The sequence below is a fragment of the Engystomops pustulosus genome, chromosome 4, assembly GCF_040894005.1.
Source record: "Engystomops pustulosus chromosome 4, aEngPut4.maternal, whole genome shotgun sequence".
NCBI classification, from domain to species: Eukaryota; Metazoa; Chordata; class Amphibia; order Anura; family Leptodactylidae; genus Engystomops; species Engystomops pustulosus.
This window is the reverse complement of record NC_092414.1, coordinates 137,636,414-137,655,541: the sequence shown is the minus strand read 5'-3', so window position 1 is coordinate 137,655,541 and position 19,128 is coordinate 137,636,414. Positions and strand designations below refer to the sequence as shown.

Sequence of the window (19,128 nt, the reverse complement as noted above, 5' to 3'; positions counted from 1 at the left end):
CTGACCCCTGCAGTAGTTGGACGCCCACGTCCCCGCCCTCGTCCTCTACCCCTAGCCCTCGGGTTAAACATTTTTAAAATGAGAGTTATAACTTTATTTTTTTTTTTACTTTTTTTTGTTTTTTTTTGTGTTTTTTTTTTTTTTTTGTGTTTTTTGTTTTTTTTTGAGTTTTTAAAACCAAACAATGCTATCCTATTGCTATGGCTATTTTCTAGCCAAGTATCAAAGCACACTACTATGCCAGATGAGATGACACTGAGTTAGTGCCTAATTGAAATCCAACCCCTACTAAATTTTCCCACTTCGGTCTTTGCTATGGATATGTGCGTCACTAAGCGCAGAACACAGCGGTCGCAAGTCTCACTACAAATTGCTCAGAATTGGCTAGTACATGCACTGCAGAAAGTACAGCCACCAGCAGATCAACCAGAAATCAAATATATAGAACGCTACTGTATGCGTAAGTAAGCTCTTTGTATTCTCCTATGGCTATTTTCTAGCCAAGTATCAAAGCACACTACTATGCCAGATGAGATGACACTGAGTTAGTGCCTAATTGAAATCCAACCCCTACTAAATTTTCCCACTTCGGTCTTTGCTATGGATATGTGCGTCACTAAGCGCAGAACACAGCGGTCGCAAGTCTCACTACAAATTGCTCAGAATTGGCTAGTACATGCACTGCAGAAAGTACAGCCACCAGCAGATCAACCAGAAATCAAATATATAGAACGCTACTGTATGCGTAAGTAAGCTCTTTGTATTCTCCTATGGCTATTTTCTAGCCAAGTATCAAAGCACACTACTATGCCAGATGAGATGACACTGAGTTAGTGCCTAATTGAAATCCAACCCCTACTAAATTTTCCCACTTCGGTCTTTGCTATGGATATGTCCGTCACTAAGCGCAGAACACAGCGGTCGCAAGTCTCACTACAAATTGCTCAGAATTGGCTAGTACATGCACTGCAGAAAGTACAGCCACCAGCAGATCAACCAGAAATCAAATATATAGAACGCTACTGTATGCGTAAGTAAGCTCTTTGTATTCTCCTATGGCTATTTTCTAGCCAAGTATCAAAGCACACTACTATGCCAGATGAGATGACACTGAGTTAGTGCCTAATTGAAATCCAACCCCTACTAAATTTTCCCACTTCGGTCTTTGCTATGGATATGTGCGTCACTAAGCGCAGAACACAGCGGTCGCAAGTCTCACTACAAATTGCTCAGAATTGGCTAGTACATGCACTGCAGAAAGTACAGCCACCAGCAGATCAACCAGAAATCAAATATATAGAACGCTACTGTATGCGTAAGTAAGCTCTTTGTATTCTCCTATGGCTATTTTCTAGCCAAGTATCAAAGCACACTACTATGCCAGATGAGATGACACTGAGTTAGTGCCTAATTGAAATCCAACCCCTACTAAATTTTCCCACTTCGGTCTTTGCTATGGATATGTGCGTCACTAAGCGCAGAACACAGCGGTCGCAAGTCTCACTACAAATTGCTCAGAATTGGCTAGTACATGCACTGCAGAAAGTACAGCCACCAGCAGATCAACCAGAAATCAAATATATAGAACGCTACTGTATGCGTAAGTAAGCTCTTTGTATTCTCCTATGGCTATTTTCTAGCCAAGTATCAAAGCACACTACTATGCCAGATGAGATGACACTGAGTTAGTGCCTAATTGAAATCCAACCCCTACTAAATTTTCCCACTTCGGTCTTTGCTATGGATATGTGCGTCACTAAGCGCAGAACACAGCGGTCGCAAGTCTCACTACAAATTGCTCAGAATTGGCTAGTACATGCACTGCAGAAAGTACAGCCACCAGCAGATCAACCAGAAATCAAATATATAGAACGCTACTGTATGCGTAAGTAAGCTCTTTGTATTCTCCTATGGCTATTTTCTAGCCAAGTATCAAAGCACACTACTATGCCAGATGAGATGACACTGAGTTAGTGCCTAATTGAAATCCAACCCCTACTAAATTTTCCCACTTCGGTCTTTGCTATGGATATGTGTGCCACTAAGAGCTAAACACAACGGTAGCAAGTCCCCCTGCTAATTCCTCACAAAATGGTACTAGATGCAAATTAAAATAAAAAAAGTAGAACGTTATTGTAGCCCTAAGAAGGGCTGTTGGGTTCTTTGAGAATCACTCCTGCCTAACAGTAAGCTAATAGAACACCCTAACGCTTTCCCTGACCAGCAGCAGCTCTCTCCCTAGCGGCATCCAGACACAGAATGATCCGAGCAGCGCGGGCAGCGGCTAGTCTATCCCAGGGTCACCTGATCTGGCCAGCCAACCACTGCTATCGACGTGTAAGGGTACCACGTCATGCTGGGTGGAGTGCAGAGTCTCCTGGCTTGTGATTGGCTCTGTTTCTGGCCGCCAAAAAGCAAAACGGCGGGAGCTGCCATTTTCTCGAGCGGGCGAAGTATTCGTCCGAGCAACGAGCAGTTTCGAGTACCCTAATGCTCGACCGAGCATCAAGCTCGGACGAGCATGTTCGCTCATCTCTAGTTAGAATACATCTTAGACATTGCAGGCTTCAGTTAGCATGTCAAATGTTCAAGTTCATAATAGTACAATAAGAAAATGACTGAACAAGAAAGGATTGATCAGAAGGGTTGCCATAAAAAAGCTTTTCTTTCTGAAGGGAACATGGCAGCACTGCATAATGTTATAACAAACCAATGTCTTTGACAAAGGGGGCCAAAGTGGAGACTTTTTTTTAACACAATGTTACACCAAAACATAGTATTTTAGCACAAACATAACAAGTGCCAAGAACAGTGGTGGAGTGGTGTTAATATGGCTTTATTTTGCAGCTAGAGGACATGGACACTTTGCATTCGCTGAAGAAAATCTACCATCTTAATACACCATTGGAACTTACTCATAGATCCAACAGATCCAGGCACAATAACTGTGTTAATCTTCTTATATGTGTTATCCATGGTCTCCTTCCTTCTAAAATCAACATTTCCAATTATGCTAAAGAGCCACATAGGCCATGGGTGTGTTACAGAGCTCCTGCATGCTGCAGATTCACAGACTGTTACATTATGGAGAAGCACTTCCCCCTCCTACTGTGTGTTTACTGTTATCGAGATTATAGGAAGTCCAGGACGGAGGGTGAGACTGAGATGTACTGCTGCAACCTAACAACAGCTTGAGAGGCCAGAACACAGAGGGCTTCTGTAACAAGCCCAGAGCCCATTAGACATAATTCTAAAAGTTTATTTTTTACATCAGTCATGATGCCTGAATCTATGAGTAAGTGTCCCTGTTTTATCATGCTGGATAAATTTCTTTTAAGCTTTAAGTCAACCATTAACTCCTTCGTAAGCCCAAGTATTAAAGAAAAAAATGTGAAGCCATCTGCTAACACAATGGAAATGCTGTGACTAGGCCTTAGTAGAACCCACCAATCTCAATGAACCTTGTAACCTTGTAAAAATAAGTGGGACAGAACTTTCCCAAAATTATTGAGTAACTGCTTCCAATGTTTGTTGCAATAGAAACTATTGCATAGGGGTGGTTCTTCGTCAAGGAGGCTGCTTAACAAAGAACTCACGATTTGAGTTCCAAATGCATTGCAGAAAGTGCTACTTCTTTACTTAGCCTTCTAACCTGATGTGCTCCTGCTATTTTTAACCATTTTTAAATAAAATGTATTTTTTAATCAAAGAAGAGGACGCTGGAATTTCTTTCATTTTTAAGTGATCTTGCCCCTCTCCCTTATCATGCTGGATAAACACAAACATGTCCCAGGGTTACCTGGAAATCAGTGAAAGTCACAGTTTCCATTACAGAAAGGTCAGAAAAATCATAAAGGACAGATCACTAAACCAGGAAAATATTATTAACAAGAAAAGCAACTGTCACTGAAGGATCACTTTTTAAGGGCATAAGGTGTCGGAGGGCACACATATATCAAGTATGCAATAGAAAAGATTATATTTTGGATGGATTTACTGCAGATGAACTTAAAGTGACTTTCCGAGACTTTAACTGATGAATCTTTAAAATGGGTATTAGTATCACATCAGGGCGGTTTTGACCATGCCGAGTGATCACAGCCCTTCAACACTTCTTGACTATGATGTCACATTTATCAGATGTCACATAGTTTTTTTCTACAGCTCTGTCCAAATCCAGAGAATGAAACTGTGCTGAACTACCAGAGGGCTAAGCAATATATGGTATTCTCGATGTCATACATTAAAAAGGCTACAGCACTTGCTCTGAGTCAGACCCCACTTGTTTGATATTAACAACCTGTACTTAGGATAGACCCTCAATTTAAAAGTCTTGTCAAACTCCTATAATCTTTTACCTTAACCCCTGTCAATGTGTAAGATAAAAACATTTCTCACTTTTGTCTGAAAGCCTTTGCAACCCCCACTCCCACCACATTCAAGCTTATCTAAGTATCTTAGCTCATCTAATGAGTGACGTAAAATGGACAAAAATCACATACCATCATTTATAACCACACATTTAATATGAACAATGACGTGCATTCATGTGCGTAGATGCTGTATACTGTACACCTACACACTCACACACATGCATGCCCCACGCAATTACCTTCCCACACTGCTGCAGTATGAACAGCCACAACGCTATACACTGACAACACAGGAGACATTTTCAATTACACAATTATACAAAAAGACACAGGAGGCATAAAGCAAGACAAACAATTCTGTGGTACATCCCAAAATGTGACAGGCAAGGGAAGAAGGATGCAGAATGTGACAGAGGGGAGAGCATCTGGGCCTCTCAGATGTTGCGCCTGCTGTCCTGTTTCTCCCTCAGAAACACATATTTTCTCGTCAGTTCTGTAAAACCATCGTCTTCAGTCTTCCTTCCTTCGCCACTCTCTGTTGCTTCCCTGATCACCTGTCTTGTGTCATCAAACCCTACCCAGTCCACCTCTTCTCTTTCCAACACCGTTGTCCATTTCCCACCTCATGTAGACATTTCCACCCCCGTGTCCTCTAGTCTTTCTTTGACTGCTCTCTGGTACTCTCTTCTTACCTCTCTCTCATTCTCTTCTCTTTTTTACCTTCTCTTCAGTTTCAGAAAGAGAGCTCAGAGCGACATCACCATGGTAATAAGGTTGTGGATTGCTAAAGAAGGGAGAGAGAGAATGTGAAAAGTGTGAGCAGAGGGGATGTAAAGGATGGGGGAAGTGGAAAATAAAAAAGGGAAATGGTAATAGAGGCATCCACAGGAGGATAAGAGTGAGATGGACAAGAAATAATGGTTGAGGAAATGATTAGAAAGGGGGTGTGTAGTCAGTGGGTGTATTGCTGCGTGTGCTGGGAGGAAGGCTATGCATGTGTTAGAATGCTTTTCACAGGATTTGTGTGAACTGATAGAGGGGGATGAGGAGGGAAGCGACTGTTCTGTTGAGGAAACTAAGCAGGAAAGTTGGATTCTATAAAGTTCAGCCATATGTGTAATAGCTTATCTATTATAAAACAGATAAAACATATGGCAGTGACCATAACAATATCATGCTTCATGCAGGCAAGAGACTGCATGACCAGGTTTGTTTGTTATAAGATACTCATTTCTCCCTAATAGGGTTAAATCTGTCATCATAACGTCAAAGGCTGCATTGTTTTTGCAGTGATGAAATACAATGATATAGGATAGCTTAAAGTCCAATTTAAAGCTAACAAACGTAAATTTCAATACTTAGATGTCAGATCAGATAATCAGATAAAAACTCTGCTACATGAATATCTAATGTGTTTTTCGAGCACAGGTCACAGGACTGCTGTAAGTGCAAATGTAACTAAAGGCTTGGATGTGTGAAGGAAGGGTAAGCAGCAATTACTCATGAATAGTACTGAAATGATGCTAAATTATCATAATTATAATATGCCATAGGGTTGTCAGGATACTGGAAATCATTCAGCCACATATCTATTACAATAAGTATGTTCATCCACACTTTGGCTGTCCACATGATGCGTGTATTAATTGTAAAGCTATTTAAAATAATGTTTAATACAGGTGCCCAATGAAAGGGGATGCCGTCCAGTAAAAGTAAAGGTGTATCTCAGCCATTAGTGCCTGCTGCATGTGCACCCTTGCGATGAGAGGGAGACTTTGAGCAGTATTCATCATGCAGAACTTCTCTAAGCCCTGGAGAACTGTGTAACTACAATGGAGATCAAAATTAGAGAATAATGGATGATGATTAGATTTTTTTCAGAAATAATGTAATCTACATTAATCAGTTGCACTAGAAAAGTGTTTTACAAAATTCCCAAAATTAAATCAACTATATCAACGAGTTTGTGATGACTGATAGGGACACCACCTTCATCTGGACAAACTGCTGCCGCAGGGTGTCAGGCACCTCGGAGCAGAACACCATTTGTGCAAAGTCATTGCAAACTGGAATGTTGCTGCGAGTTAAATAGGGTTTGTCAGATAATCAAGGAAATTAGCACCAGGTGCCTATATATGTAGTTAGTAGCAGCAGCACTGTAAAAGATAACTTCAAGGCTACATGTGTACAAGTGCTACCTGAGGGTTGCTTTAACCTGAAGAGCTTTCTATTCCATACTTTAAAGGACATTTACCACCAGGATCAAGGTTTGTAAACCAAGTACACTGACACACTGGTGTGTGCCCCCTCTGGCAGGATTTGTTCTTCTTTAAGCTTCCTATGTCCTGTTTTTCAAGAAAAAAAGGCTTTAAAAATTGTGCAAATGAGCCTGAGGGGCTCCAGGCTCCATTAACACCTCATTTTTATCATTTAAATGCCTTTTTTGTAAAAACCAGGGTATAAGAAGAGCATATCCTACTCGATGGTGCACACACCAGCATGTAATTCTACTTGGTTTACAATCCTTCATCCTGGTGGTAGATGTTCATTAAGCTTCATCTCCCTTACAACCATAGTAGGTTGCTGGTTGGATACAACACCATTTATTTACAACATGTCATGTCTGACAGTCTCCCTGCTGGACAGGGCGGAAATGAGCACCTTGAATGCAATTCAAAATGTTACATACATACAGAATATTGAGATATTTACATAACTAGCATATATTTCTTTCAGGTTTGAGTTCTATTAATCTTATATAACTATCCAAATGCCCTGATTATATTCCTTACAAGATTTGTTAAACATAGAGGGAACAAACTGATGTATTTTACCACAGCTCTTAAAGGGAACCTACCACCACAAATCTACCTATAAAGGTAGATCAGGTGGTAGGTGAATCAATGGGACGTGAGGATAGCCCTTTTAAGGGCTAATCCTCATGTCCCTGCACTTTTTTAGTAACTTTTATTACACTTGTATGCAAATTTTTTTTATGCGGCTACTGCGGCGTGGAGTAGCCGCATCTAAGGTTACATGGCGCGGCTACTCCACTCCCCGGTAGCCTCTTTTCCCTCCTACTCACCATCTTCGGCGCGCAGCTCCTCGTAGCTGCGCGCCCTCATCCGACGATCCTGCCGTCTGTGCATGCGCAGAACAGCAGGATTGTCAGACAAGGGTGTGCAGCTACGAGGAGCTGCGTGCCGAAGATGCTGAGTAGGAGGGGAAAAGAGGCTACCGGGGCGTGGAGTAGCCGCGCCATGTAACCTCAGATGCGGCTACTCCACGCCCCAGTAGCCGCATAAAAAAATTTGCATACAAGTGTAATAAAAGTTACTAAAAAAGTGCGGGGACGTGAGGATTAGCCCTTAAAAGGGCTATCCTCACGTCCCATTGATCCACCTACCACCCGATAAACCTTTATAGATAGATTTATGGTGGTAGGTTCCCTTTAAGGTTCGTTTTTTGTCATGAAAATGTTTTACTATCCACATTTTGTGAAAAAATAGGTTTCAAGTACAACCTCTTAAATGTTCTACTAAAATTTTTCAAGATTTTGGTGGAAAGTAATATAATTAGTAGATGGTGTACAGGTAAACTAGACAGATAAAGGTAAAGGACAGATAAATTTACCATCCCGCACTAGCTACAGTGGTAAATCTGTCATATTTTGAGACTCTAAAATTATACAGGATTAGTAAAGGCTCTATATTTCTTAATAGAAAACTGACCTCAGAATAATAGCATTTCTTTTACCCCCTTACAATAAAATAAAGTAAAAACTGAAAATAATTAAATGCATTATACATCTGCAAGTTACTTTATGTTTCTCAACAACAGATTTTGTGGCCCAATAACAAGATTTCTGCCCTGGGTCCATGAATGTCTTATATTATCCCTGACAAGCATACTCCGCAAGTGCTGAATACAGAACTGTGATATTATCAAACTGTAGAATGTCTGGCACGTTTCTGCACATTAGCTCTGTATGATCTTGTTTGATTACAGTAATATGGGATCTTCAGCTCACAGGCCAGCCTACAGCTTATTTAAATAATGCCAAAGGCATTTAACGGTGCATATGATAAGCAAGTGATGCAAAGTACATGTGATTTTCTTGCAAAAAGCACAACTGTACATTGCTATTCAACTGCACAATGGGCTGGGAGCTTGGCTCTATTCATTACGTATAGTAAGAGATTGAAATACACAGCAAGCAGGAATGAGGGCTATCTTAGGAGAAGAAATTGACCCGAATTGCCACAATCTGAAGAACAAAAGCCTACAGAAGTTACCGATGTTAGCTCCAGGCCCAACTGACAGATTCAAGGTGGGCTGTTCTGATGACTATGTTTATTCTAAACTGAATGGTACCTTAAATCTATTGTTCCCTAAGCAGTCATGCCTCGTCTATAAATAGGTCAAGAGGCTGCTCCACTATTCTGTCCTACTGCCCACTAATAGAGCACCCTGGCCCCTTCTGTGCTGTTTACAGTTAAATATTCAAATATGTTTTCCAGGATGGGACTACGAAAACAATGCCTTATTTTGTTACGTCGAAACACAGCCGCCTTAACATCAAGCATGACTTTCAAAAAGCCCAATAACCTAATGTGGGATTAAAGCCAAACCAGTATATCTATTCCAGAAGGAACAAATACCCAATTGTAGACAGTACAGGCGGTCCCCTACTTAAGAACACCCGACTTACAGACGACCACTAGTTACAAACGGACCTCTGGTAATTGGTAATTTACTGAACTTTAACCCCAGGCTACAATAAAGAGCCTTTAACAGTTAATAAAGGCATCTGCAATTAAGCTTTATTGCTAATCCTGGTTCTTTTGACAATCCAACATTTTTTTAAATCCAATTATCACAGAGACCAAAAATAACTTGTCTGGAGCTGCAATTATAAAATATACAGTTCCGACTTACACACAAATTCAGCTTAAGAACAAACCTACAGAACCTATCTTGTACATAACCCGGGGACTACCTGTACATGGTTGCGAAACTTACCCAGACATCGGGCAAAGTGGTACGTTTATGCATAGTGTAAATTAATGCAGCAATCTGTATTGCATGTATGTAAAAGTGAAAAGGTTAACGCACATGTTGTGTAAGGCCCCTTCCACACTTGTGTTGCAGATCACATCAGAGTTTGATCAGGGTGCGATCAGGGTTTGGTCAGTGAAAAACTGACATTTTTCATCAGAGTTCAATCAGTTTTCAGTCAGAGTTTGTTAAGTGTCTCAGTTTTTCATGCGCATTTTCAATGCATTGTAAATGCAATTTCAGATAACGCGTGTGAAAAGGATTCAGGACTGTGCTCTATCTTTTCTATGGTAATTCATGCGTGAAAAACACATTGCACTTGCATTGGACTTTCATGTGTCTCAGAGTGCAATGCGCGTGTGTGCGTGACAAAAAATGCGAGTCTAAAAAAACCCCATTGATTATAATGGGTCAGAGTTCAATGCAAGTTCTGCACGTCAAAAGCACGCGCAGAACACGCGCATGAAAAACACAAGTGTGGAAAGGGCCTAATGCTGCTATAATTTACTGGTTGTGAATATGAGCTGTCAAACCACATCATGTAAATTCTGCTGATGATTTTCTCTGTGGATGTCAGCTCTCTTGTAATATATGTAGACATAACACAGATTTCCATCCAGATTCAGCTGTGGCTGCACATAGGACTTCACTTCTGATATTGAGAGAGGAGAAATGGATCCAACACAAAAAACATGTCATGGTGTATGTCCACTTCCAATTACCATGCACTATGAATTTCCATAATGTACGTGGTAGCACACATATAATCAGTGCAGTACTACAGCTCATGCTATAATGAAGTTTTTTCCCACTGCTGACCAAATACATTCCTCTTAAAAAGCACTAAGCCGCAATTCCCCCTGTAAATAGACAGCATAATATGCAGAAGTGATAGGGATGAACAAATAAAGTAGATTTTGCTCCGCTTTTTTATGTGATTGCATATATTGTATGCTTTTAGGTGTCTGTATGGCTCAAGTCAGCTAATTGTAAAAACACAGATTGCTATATTGTAACAGAACTAATATTAATATGCAGGCAATATATAAATATATAAAAAAGTAAAGGAAGAGAATGACCATGTGATGTTTATAAGAACGGGTGACTGAACAAGCTAGGAAAAATCTCACTGGGTTGTTCCTCTCTAAAATTCCTTTTCTCTGCAGTCACAATGATGAACATCCTGTGTATTGTGTTTACAGTCCACAGGGAATCTTTGATAATGCATGCTTACAAATAGCAAGTCTGATTTATAAGAATTGTTTTATCTTGTAAAAGTTGTTAAAATAGATAAACATACACATGCTTGTTATCACCAGAGCCCCAAAGAACCCAAAAATAAAGTGGCACTTAATCCATATGAAGAACATTGTAAAAAAAGTGAGAACATTTTACCACCACCCCTTGAACAAAAAAATTAATTAACAATAATTAACAAGTCCAATGTATACAAAAGAAGTGTGGTTAAAATCATAATAATGAGACTAAATAATAAAAAAGTTATGGTCCTTAAAAAGTATCATAGAAACACAAAATCTAATTATCGTATATACTTGCATAAGCTGAAAAACCTCACCTTGGCTTATACACGAGTCAATTTAAAAAAAAAATGTAATACTCAACCTTCGGTGCCCGGATCTCCAGCGGCCATGGATCGGGAGCCGCCGCCATAGGTCGGGAGCTGCCACCGGGGATCCGGGCACCGGAGGGTGAGTATTAAGGTTTTTTTTTTTTAATGTGCTTAACATACAGGGGGCTGGCTGTATACTATATGGGGCTGGCTGGCTTTATTCTATATGGGGCTGGCTGTATACTACATGGGGCTGGCTGTATACTACATGGGGGCTGGCTGTATACTACAGGGGGCTGGCTGGCTGTATACTACAGGGGGCTAGCTGGCTGTATACTACATGGGGGCTGGCTGTATACTACAGGCGGCTGGCTGGCTGTATACTACATGGGGCTGGCTGTCTGTATACTACATGTGGCTGGCTGTATACTACATGGGGGCTGGCTGGCTGTATACTACACTCTCAGCTTATACTCAAGTCAATATGTTTTACCAGTTTTTGGTGGTAAAATTATGGGACTCGGCTTATACTTGGGTCGGCTTATACTCGAGTATATGTGCAATTTATTTAAAAAAAAGAATTTTATTTTCCAAATCTCAAAAACATTGAAAAAAACCTTATACATATTTGGTATTGTCATAATTGTAGCAATTCTGATTTAATGTGCGTGGTAAATGGTACAACAGTTAAAGCTTTTACAGTTTATGTAACCACAAACAAACATACATTTCAAAAACGCAAATGGTTCTGAAAATAAATGCACTCAGACAGACATAAAACAGAAATATGAAAAGGTTATGTGCCAATAGGCGTTTATGGGGTTAAAGAACCCATAACCCCATAAGCAATACTCTAATCCTGCATAGCAGAAGGAAACTGTTGTGTTTGCAGGAAATCCACACTAACATATGGAAAAGTTAATTAATTTGACTTCATTTAAATGTTGCTCTGTCTGTAATAAAACCCATGGGCCAGGCTGTGCAAGGAAAGCACTGGGCAATTAAACCCATGGGCCTGAGAAAGCTTATAAGAGCACACTGAATATATGTTGTGTCCAAAATATATTTCTCCTATAAAGCTATACAATGATTAATTGCGTTATTGTATTTTTCCCTTATATCTCATGCTCTTCATCCCCGCCTCTTTGCTTATGACCTAGGAAATCACATCTAGCAGTGACAATGACTGTGCATAGATTGCTTTCTGTTTTCAACTAGTCAGCACACATAAAGAATAAAGGGAATGTGCATGTGGATGGTCAGAAGACGGTATCATTCTACACTTCAACCACAAGTTTACAATATCAAGCCTTGTTATGACTGGCAAAATGGAAAATAAAAAGAAAATTCTATACAATGTTAAAAAGAAAACTCAACTGCTATTGGTATTTGATATTTCAAATACTGAGATCTAGAAACTTACTGGAAATTGTCAAGATGATGTATGTTGCATTGTGTAGCATATCAGTATGTATATTAGATAGAATGTGATGGAATATTGTTAGCTTCTGACACTGCAGGCCTCTAATGTCCGGTTTACACCACAGAATAAATTCTATTGACCGAAAACCCAGGAATCACAGATGACATTCTCCATGCAGGCTAGAATCAATGGCTAACCAGTTCTCAGTGGATCTGGGAGATCAACTTACAGACCCACTAGGGATTACATAACAATCACAGGCAAAACAAAGTCATATAAAATGACTTAAGCTGTCAAGCTTAAGAAATCAATTACTAGAAGCTTCAACTGAAACTTACATACAGCATTTTGCCCCTTATACAGGCCTGAGAAGTTCTGTATACACCTTGATGTCACTGGAATAAGCACGGAGGACTCGAGTACAATATTATAAGAGTAATATATTACAAGTACAATATTATAAGAGTACTATGTGCTGCAAAGGCCAAACTTAGCTAATGAACACATATACTGAGCACTATGTTACACAATCCATGATTACCTATATAAAGCTCTACAACGCAGAATCAACATTATAATCTCACCTTACATCCCTGGTTAGAAACTTGCGCTCCTTGTGTAGTTCGACCTGGGACCTGAATATATACTTGGACAACACGCTATGAGAGTTGTTGCTGTCTTATGTGTATACTGTGATACAATAGTGGATTTACAGAGCTCTGAGTCTGTGTCCAGCCTCCCCACATTTCCTCTGAAGGAAGTGGCCGCTCTTCCTGTTTCCCGGAGATGATTCCATACACTATTGTTGTGTATCCGACAACTTGTGTATCTAGCTGGGTGTGTCCTTACTGTGTACTACAGTTTATGTGTGTTGTGGATGTAACACAAAAATATCCATCTACATAATGTGGAACCAAACACCTGAAACTTTTTAAAATCCTACATGATAAATCTCAGTTGACATATAATAACATGTATTTTCATAAAAAAAATTTAGTCCCGGATTACATACAGATGGAGGTGGGTTAAGGTTAACATACACTGTATGAATTCTGTATGCAATTTCAGAAAACAAAATATGCATTATATATACATGGTAACTCCTTTAAAACAAACCATCCTTAACCCCTTATCACCGACGCTTGTTAAACTCAATGACCAGACTCGATTTTTTGAATCTGACGATATGTCTCACGATAATTGGTTACAATTTCGGAACGCTTTAACATACCCAGGTGATTTTGAGATTGTTTTCTTGAGACACATTGTACTTCATGATAATGGTAAAAGTTAAGTGATAAGTTTTGCGTTTCATTTTGGAAAAAACTGAAAATTTGGCAAAATTTCGGAAAAAAATCTTCATTTTCAAAGTTTGAAATGTTCTGCATTCCAGACAGGTAATAAAACTAACCCAAAAGCTAGATAACTAACATTTCTGGAATGTCTGCTTTATGTTAGAATGATTTTATCCATCCTCTCCTTTTTCTAGGATGTTATGAGGCTTATAACTTTAGGAGCGATTTTTTAAATTTTTATGAAAATCGCCAAAACTCGCATTTTGTGGAACAACTCAGCTTTCAAGTGGTTTTGAAAAGCCTAAATAATACTAAAAACCCATAAATTACCCCACTATATTAACTACACCCCTCAACGTATGTAAAACAACTTCTATTAAGTCTATTAACCCTTTAAATGTTCCAAATGGGTTAAAACAAAATGGAAGTGCGATTTAGAAACTTTTGACTTTTTTTGGAAAATACATTCATTTAGGCCAAAAATTACACTTCTATAATGACTAATATGATGAAATGCTCTTCCAAGTTTGATGCCCAATTTCTCCCGAGTGTACCGATACCCCATATGCGGCGGTAAACTTCTATATGGGCACACGGACGGGCATAGGATCAAAGCAGCGCCATTCAGAGCAGATTTGTATTGTCACAATGTACAGTCTATAAAATTAAAATTTTTATGGTATTACGAACATATGAGGACTTATTATTTGCGGAGTGAGATGCAATGTATAAGTAATTGATTTTGGGGGTCTATTGCTTTTTTATTTTGGATTTTTAGCACTTTTTTTCTTCTCGCCATAACATAAAAAACTATTTTATTTTTATTCTTTGGTTCACTACGATTACAGTGATACTTCATTTATATAGTTTTTCTTATCTTTGTTCAATTTTACTGAGCAAAACCAATATTGTAGCCAACTTTTTAGGGGCATAACTTTTGTATTTTTCTGTGGACAGGTCTAGTTGATTATAGCTTATTTTTTGTGAAAAGGGTTGTTCTTTTCAGTCGTATCATATCAATATCAATTTTTAGAACATTTTTTGTGATGGTATTAGATTAAAAATTGTATATTACTGAAGTTTTTTGTGTTTTTTTTTACGTTGTTCACCGAGAGGGTTCAGTATTGTTTTAGATTTTTGTACAGATTGATACTGACAAGGTGAATACAAATATTGTGTGTTTTTTGTGTTTTATATACTTCATTTGATTTTTTATAAGTAATTGGGCTGGACACCGGGGCTGCAGCAGGAGGGATCCTCTGGTAAGCACACCGGGGGGTTCGATCCACAGGGACATGCTTACACGCCGCGGTCATGCTTGACCACGGCGTGTAAGGGGTTAAACACCCGATGTCCCGAAATCTTCTTAAGAAGTACCCCTAATGACTGACGTAGATTCCCGATAGGGCAGTCAATAAGTGGTTAATACTTTTATGGGCCCACACACACAGCCCTGGTTTCCTAAACCCTGTGTATGAGCCCAAGGTCCAAGGCAAACAACTTGGAGCAGGTTCTATTCTTCTCTTCTATTGGCATCAGTGTGAATATTGCTTACACTCTAATGATACACGGGATGCAAATACGGGTCCATGGCCCCTTGATCTGCACATGTTAATGTGCTCATTGCCTTAATTAAATTAGGGTCCAGGGTTTAGGTATCATTAAAGTGTTTGGTAAGGAGGTAACTCTCATACTCCATCGTGGTTGTTAATCTTGTGGATATGGCCAAACGTGACCCTCTAAAGAAAACCCCTCTAAAGAAAATCTACCATAAAAATCAAGTATGATAAACCAGGGACTCTTACTTGTATTTGTTATCCATGGCCTCCTTCCCTCCCTGACAGGCTACTGGGGCGGTTTCCAGAGCCCCTCCATGTTGCAGATTCACAGGCTGTTCAGCAGCCCCCACCCCACCCCACCCCTTGTGTGCTGAAACTTCCTGTGCTGCAGTGAGATTACATCAGGCAGGGGGAGGTGGAAGTGCTAAGGGAGCAGTGGAGAGGGGGAGACAGTGTAACAGCCTGTAAATTTTCAGTATGGAGGGGTTCTCCCCAAGTAGTCACTCAGGCTCATTAGCATAATGTTAAAGCTTTATTGTAGAAGGAACAACAAATATAATGGATAACAAATGTAAGAAGATTGTCACAGTGCCCGGATCTATCAGTAAGTATCCCTGGTTTATCATACTGGATTTTAATGGTAGATTTCCTTGTTGTAATAAACGGAAGCCTTTGACTTTTAGAGTGAATCTGGGCATGTGTTCTTGAGTCATTTACGCACTATAACTAGGTTGATACCTTTACAATAAACATAGATATCAAGTAGTAGTGAAGGTAGTGAATGTGTTAAAAATGAAAAAAATACTATTGACAGTCAATGTGGGTTTTAAAATAGTGTATCATTTATACATTTCCTCACATTGCCACAAGTTCTGCCTTCCTTCTGATGAAGCCACTTCCTGGCCAAATGGTTTTCCTGCAGCCTTTTCAGATTTATTCTATTCTCAGCCATTCTATTGTCTGAATTCTCTCACATTCGATGCCAGTTATCTTGAGGATTATTAGCAATTGTTTATTTTTTTTATCTTATCTTAGCAAAATTCATCAGCCTATCTTCACATGTGGCATACTTATCTTATTTATCTTTCACAAAGCTATTAAACAGGGTTATTATTTTATCACTTAAATACTATATATATATACATTCCAAATGAATAAGTGATCTAAATTGCACTATACTACATGCTAACCATTCCAGAGTTTGGGGTCTGGCCTACAATGTGTTGCCTGTTGTAAGAACGGAGGTGCCACAAGTTATTGGGCGGTCTGTACTTACAAGGATAAAATAAATAGTATTTGCGCCTTTATATAGGCTGTCATCCTACCATGTATGATAGTAATATTTGGTCCTGGTTCCATGATATTATTGGTAATATTGGTCTTCTTGCATTTGCATTTCTAAACAAAGTTGAAAAACAGTGTTTGACTGTGGCCTGAGCCCCTGACAGGAGTGACTGTGATGGAAGCAGAACTTTAAAGCAAAAAGGAGATGGGCTCAATCGGAGCACAAAGTGGAGGAGATTATGAATATTGGGACCACATTATAGGTTGGTGTACCACAAAAATGGGGGCATAATACAGTGGGCTACCAGGAAGGGGAGTATTGTAAAATGACAAATAATAGAGTAAGCCTGCACTAGTTGAAGTGTACAGTAAAAAATGAAAAAATGTATTCAATCCAAAAACATGTTAAAATTGGATGAGATTTGGGGATTTTTTTCCTGTTTCCCAGTACACAGCATGGAATATTAAATACCATCTATGTATACAGGGAAAAAAAGCCTTTTGAAGGTTCTAGCTCTGTGCTAGCAGTGTGTAGCAAGTCCTGAAGGGGCAGGGGGGAGTGAGCAAGCAGAGAAAGATGAGGGGGAAGAGGCATCAACAAGAGTCAGAGCCCTGTTGGGGCTGCCCCCTCTGAAACTCGACACATGCTGCAGCAGGAAGCCAGGTAATGTAACAAAAAGTTTTATAAAGCAGTGCAATTGTTCAGATTGCTAATAAGGACATTTTTAAAATCAACATGGTATAGTTATTAGAACCTGTCATCAGTTAAAATGACCTCCCTGATGACAGGTTCTTCTTAAGTGCAGGGCATATTTTGATTCCTCTTGGAGGAGGAATCATGACTGTAAAATATTTTCCAGGCCTGGAAAATCCCTTGGCTGTGTCTTCATTCAGTGCCTGATATTAATTCTTCTGGCCAATAGTTTCTTTGCTTATTACTTCTGGTTACCTTGACTTTTGCCTGTATTAATTTCTAGAGCTGTGGACTTACCAGTAAAGTGACCCCTGTCCAGTTGCCGCCTGCGATTTAGTGCAAAGCCAGCAAGTAGTCAGGGACAAAGGTTGTGGGAAGCTCAAGGTTCCCATTTTTTCACCCTTGTCCAAGGGATTTTTCCCATTGACCTCCTAGCATTAGAGAACTGATGATGGTGTGAGTGAAATTTGAAACAATGGATGAGCAAATCAGCACCTAGCCCAAAAGCCTGGAGAGGTCAGGTTACTGCTGGAAAAAGTTACCAAAACTTAGGAAAAATCTCAATCTATTTCACTTTTTCTCTTTTCTGGGGTGGGTGACATTTTTTAACATTTTGTTGTGGAGAATTGTTAAATATCTATGAAACAGATTCAGTGTATGTATACTATTCAGTAAAAAACTATATTGCCACACCAAGAGGAAAAAAGAGGACAGGATACAGACAGCTTCCCAAAATGTCTGATCTACAGAAGGGGGGCCACCCCCACCCCCCTAACAAGTATTGCATATAGCTGGCTTTGTCAAGAGATATGTTTTCCTCAAGTGTTTATTCAAAAATACATCCAGAAACTTTTTTTTATCCAAAAATAAATATGGTACAGGATATTGCAGTCCAATCAATGGCCCCAACACAACATCTCATAAACGTTCCTATTCATCCTATATCATCTTGTTTTCCATGACTGGGCCATTATATATAAAGTAGATGTGTGCGTTGTTGCTCTGCCAATCACTAACTTTTCGATAAACAACAAACACATATGTGCTGGGCAAAAGAGTAGCAAGAACTTAGGCAATATGGTATGTTATAGGTAAATCAAGTACGTTAGTCCATTTTTCTTAATCTTAATTGTGTGTAACAATTTAGCTTATTACAATGTTTTTAGTCTACAGAAATGCCAATGAAAGTGTGCAATTTCTGGAGCAAACCTTATCCTTTCTGGCTAAATTAAATATTGTTGGTTATGCACCCTTGTCATGCCAAGAATTTCTGGGCATCAGGAGTCATTTGTTAAAAGCACTTGAAGTCAGCTTGTGTGATTTATATGTACATCTAGTATTTTGTAATATAGTTATAACATGTATAAAAGATAATATAGAATTTATAAGAATAAATGTAATATAATATGTTCTATACAGTTACCAAATGTAATATAATATGTTCTGTAAAGTCACTATTTATTTGAATTTATTTGCTGCACCTAGTAAAAAAAAATAAAGCCTAGACCAATATTTCACATTTTGCAATCCTGCATTCTAATGGTGATTTTAGGTTAAACAACAACAATTGCTACATTCCCAAATGTTCAGTTCTTTTCTATATCTACTACTGATATGTTCATGCTCTTCCACAGAGACTTACTTCAAACCAACACATCAGACAAATCGAGAGTCAAATGATCAGATTGAGGGCATGGTCACAAGGTGCGTTTTGGTTGCGTTTTCATTGCGTTTTGAAACGCATTACAACAGCTGAGAGGAGGTGATTTGCCTAATTACATTACTGTTAACATTTGCGCTTGAAAAACGCAGTGTGTACGCGTCATTAACGCATGTGTTAACAAAGTGGTAACAAAACACAAACGTAAATGC

At 39.2% G+C, this 19,128-nt stretch overlaps 1 protein-coding gene across 6 annotated transcripts in view; it reads right to left on the bottom strand.

Annotated features, from left to right (window-relative positions):
- The window catches only part of SHANK3 (SH3 and multiple ankyrin repeat domains 3), a 249,639-nt gene extending 236,523 nt beyond the window's left edge, over positions 1-13,116 (bottom strand). For 4 of the 6 annotated variants that reach the window (XM_072147630.1, XM_072147634.1, XM_072147631.1 and 1 more), the window contains exon 1: positions 5,066-5,348. In XM_072147630.1, the coding sequence (XP_072003731.1) occupies positions 5,066-5,076 (11 nt within the window). In that variant the 5' untranslated portion in view covers positions 5,077-5,348. Of the gene's footprint in view, positions 1-5,065; positions 5,349-13,008 lie in introns of those variants that run through there. The other 2 variants (XM_072147633.1, XM_072147635.1) reach the window with 2 other exon arrangements.
- Between the last annotated feature and the right edge of the window lie 6,012 nt (positions 13,117-19,128).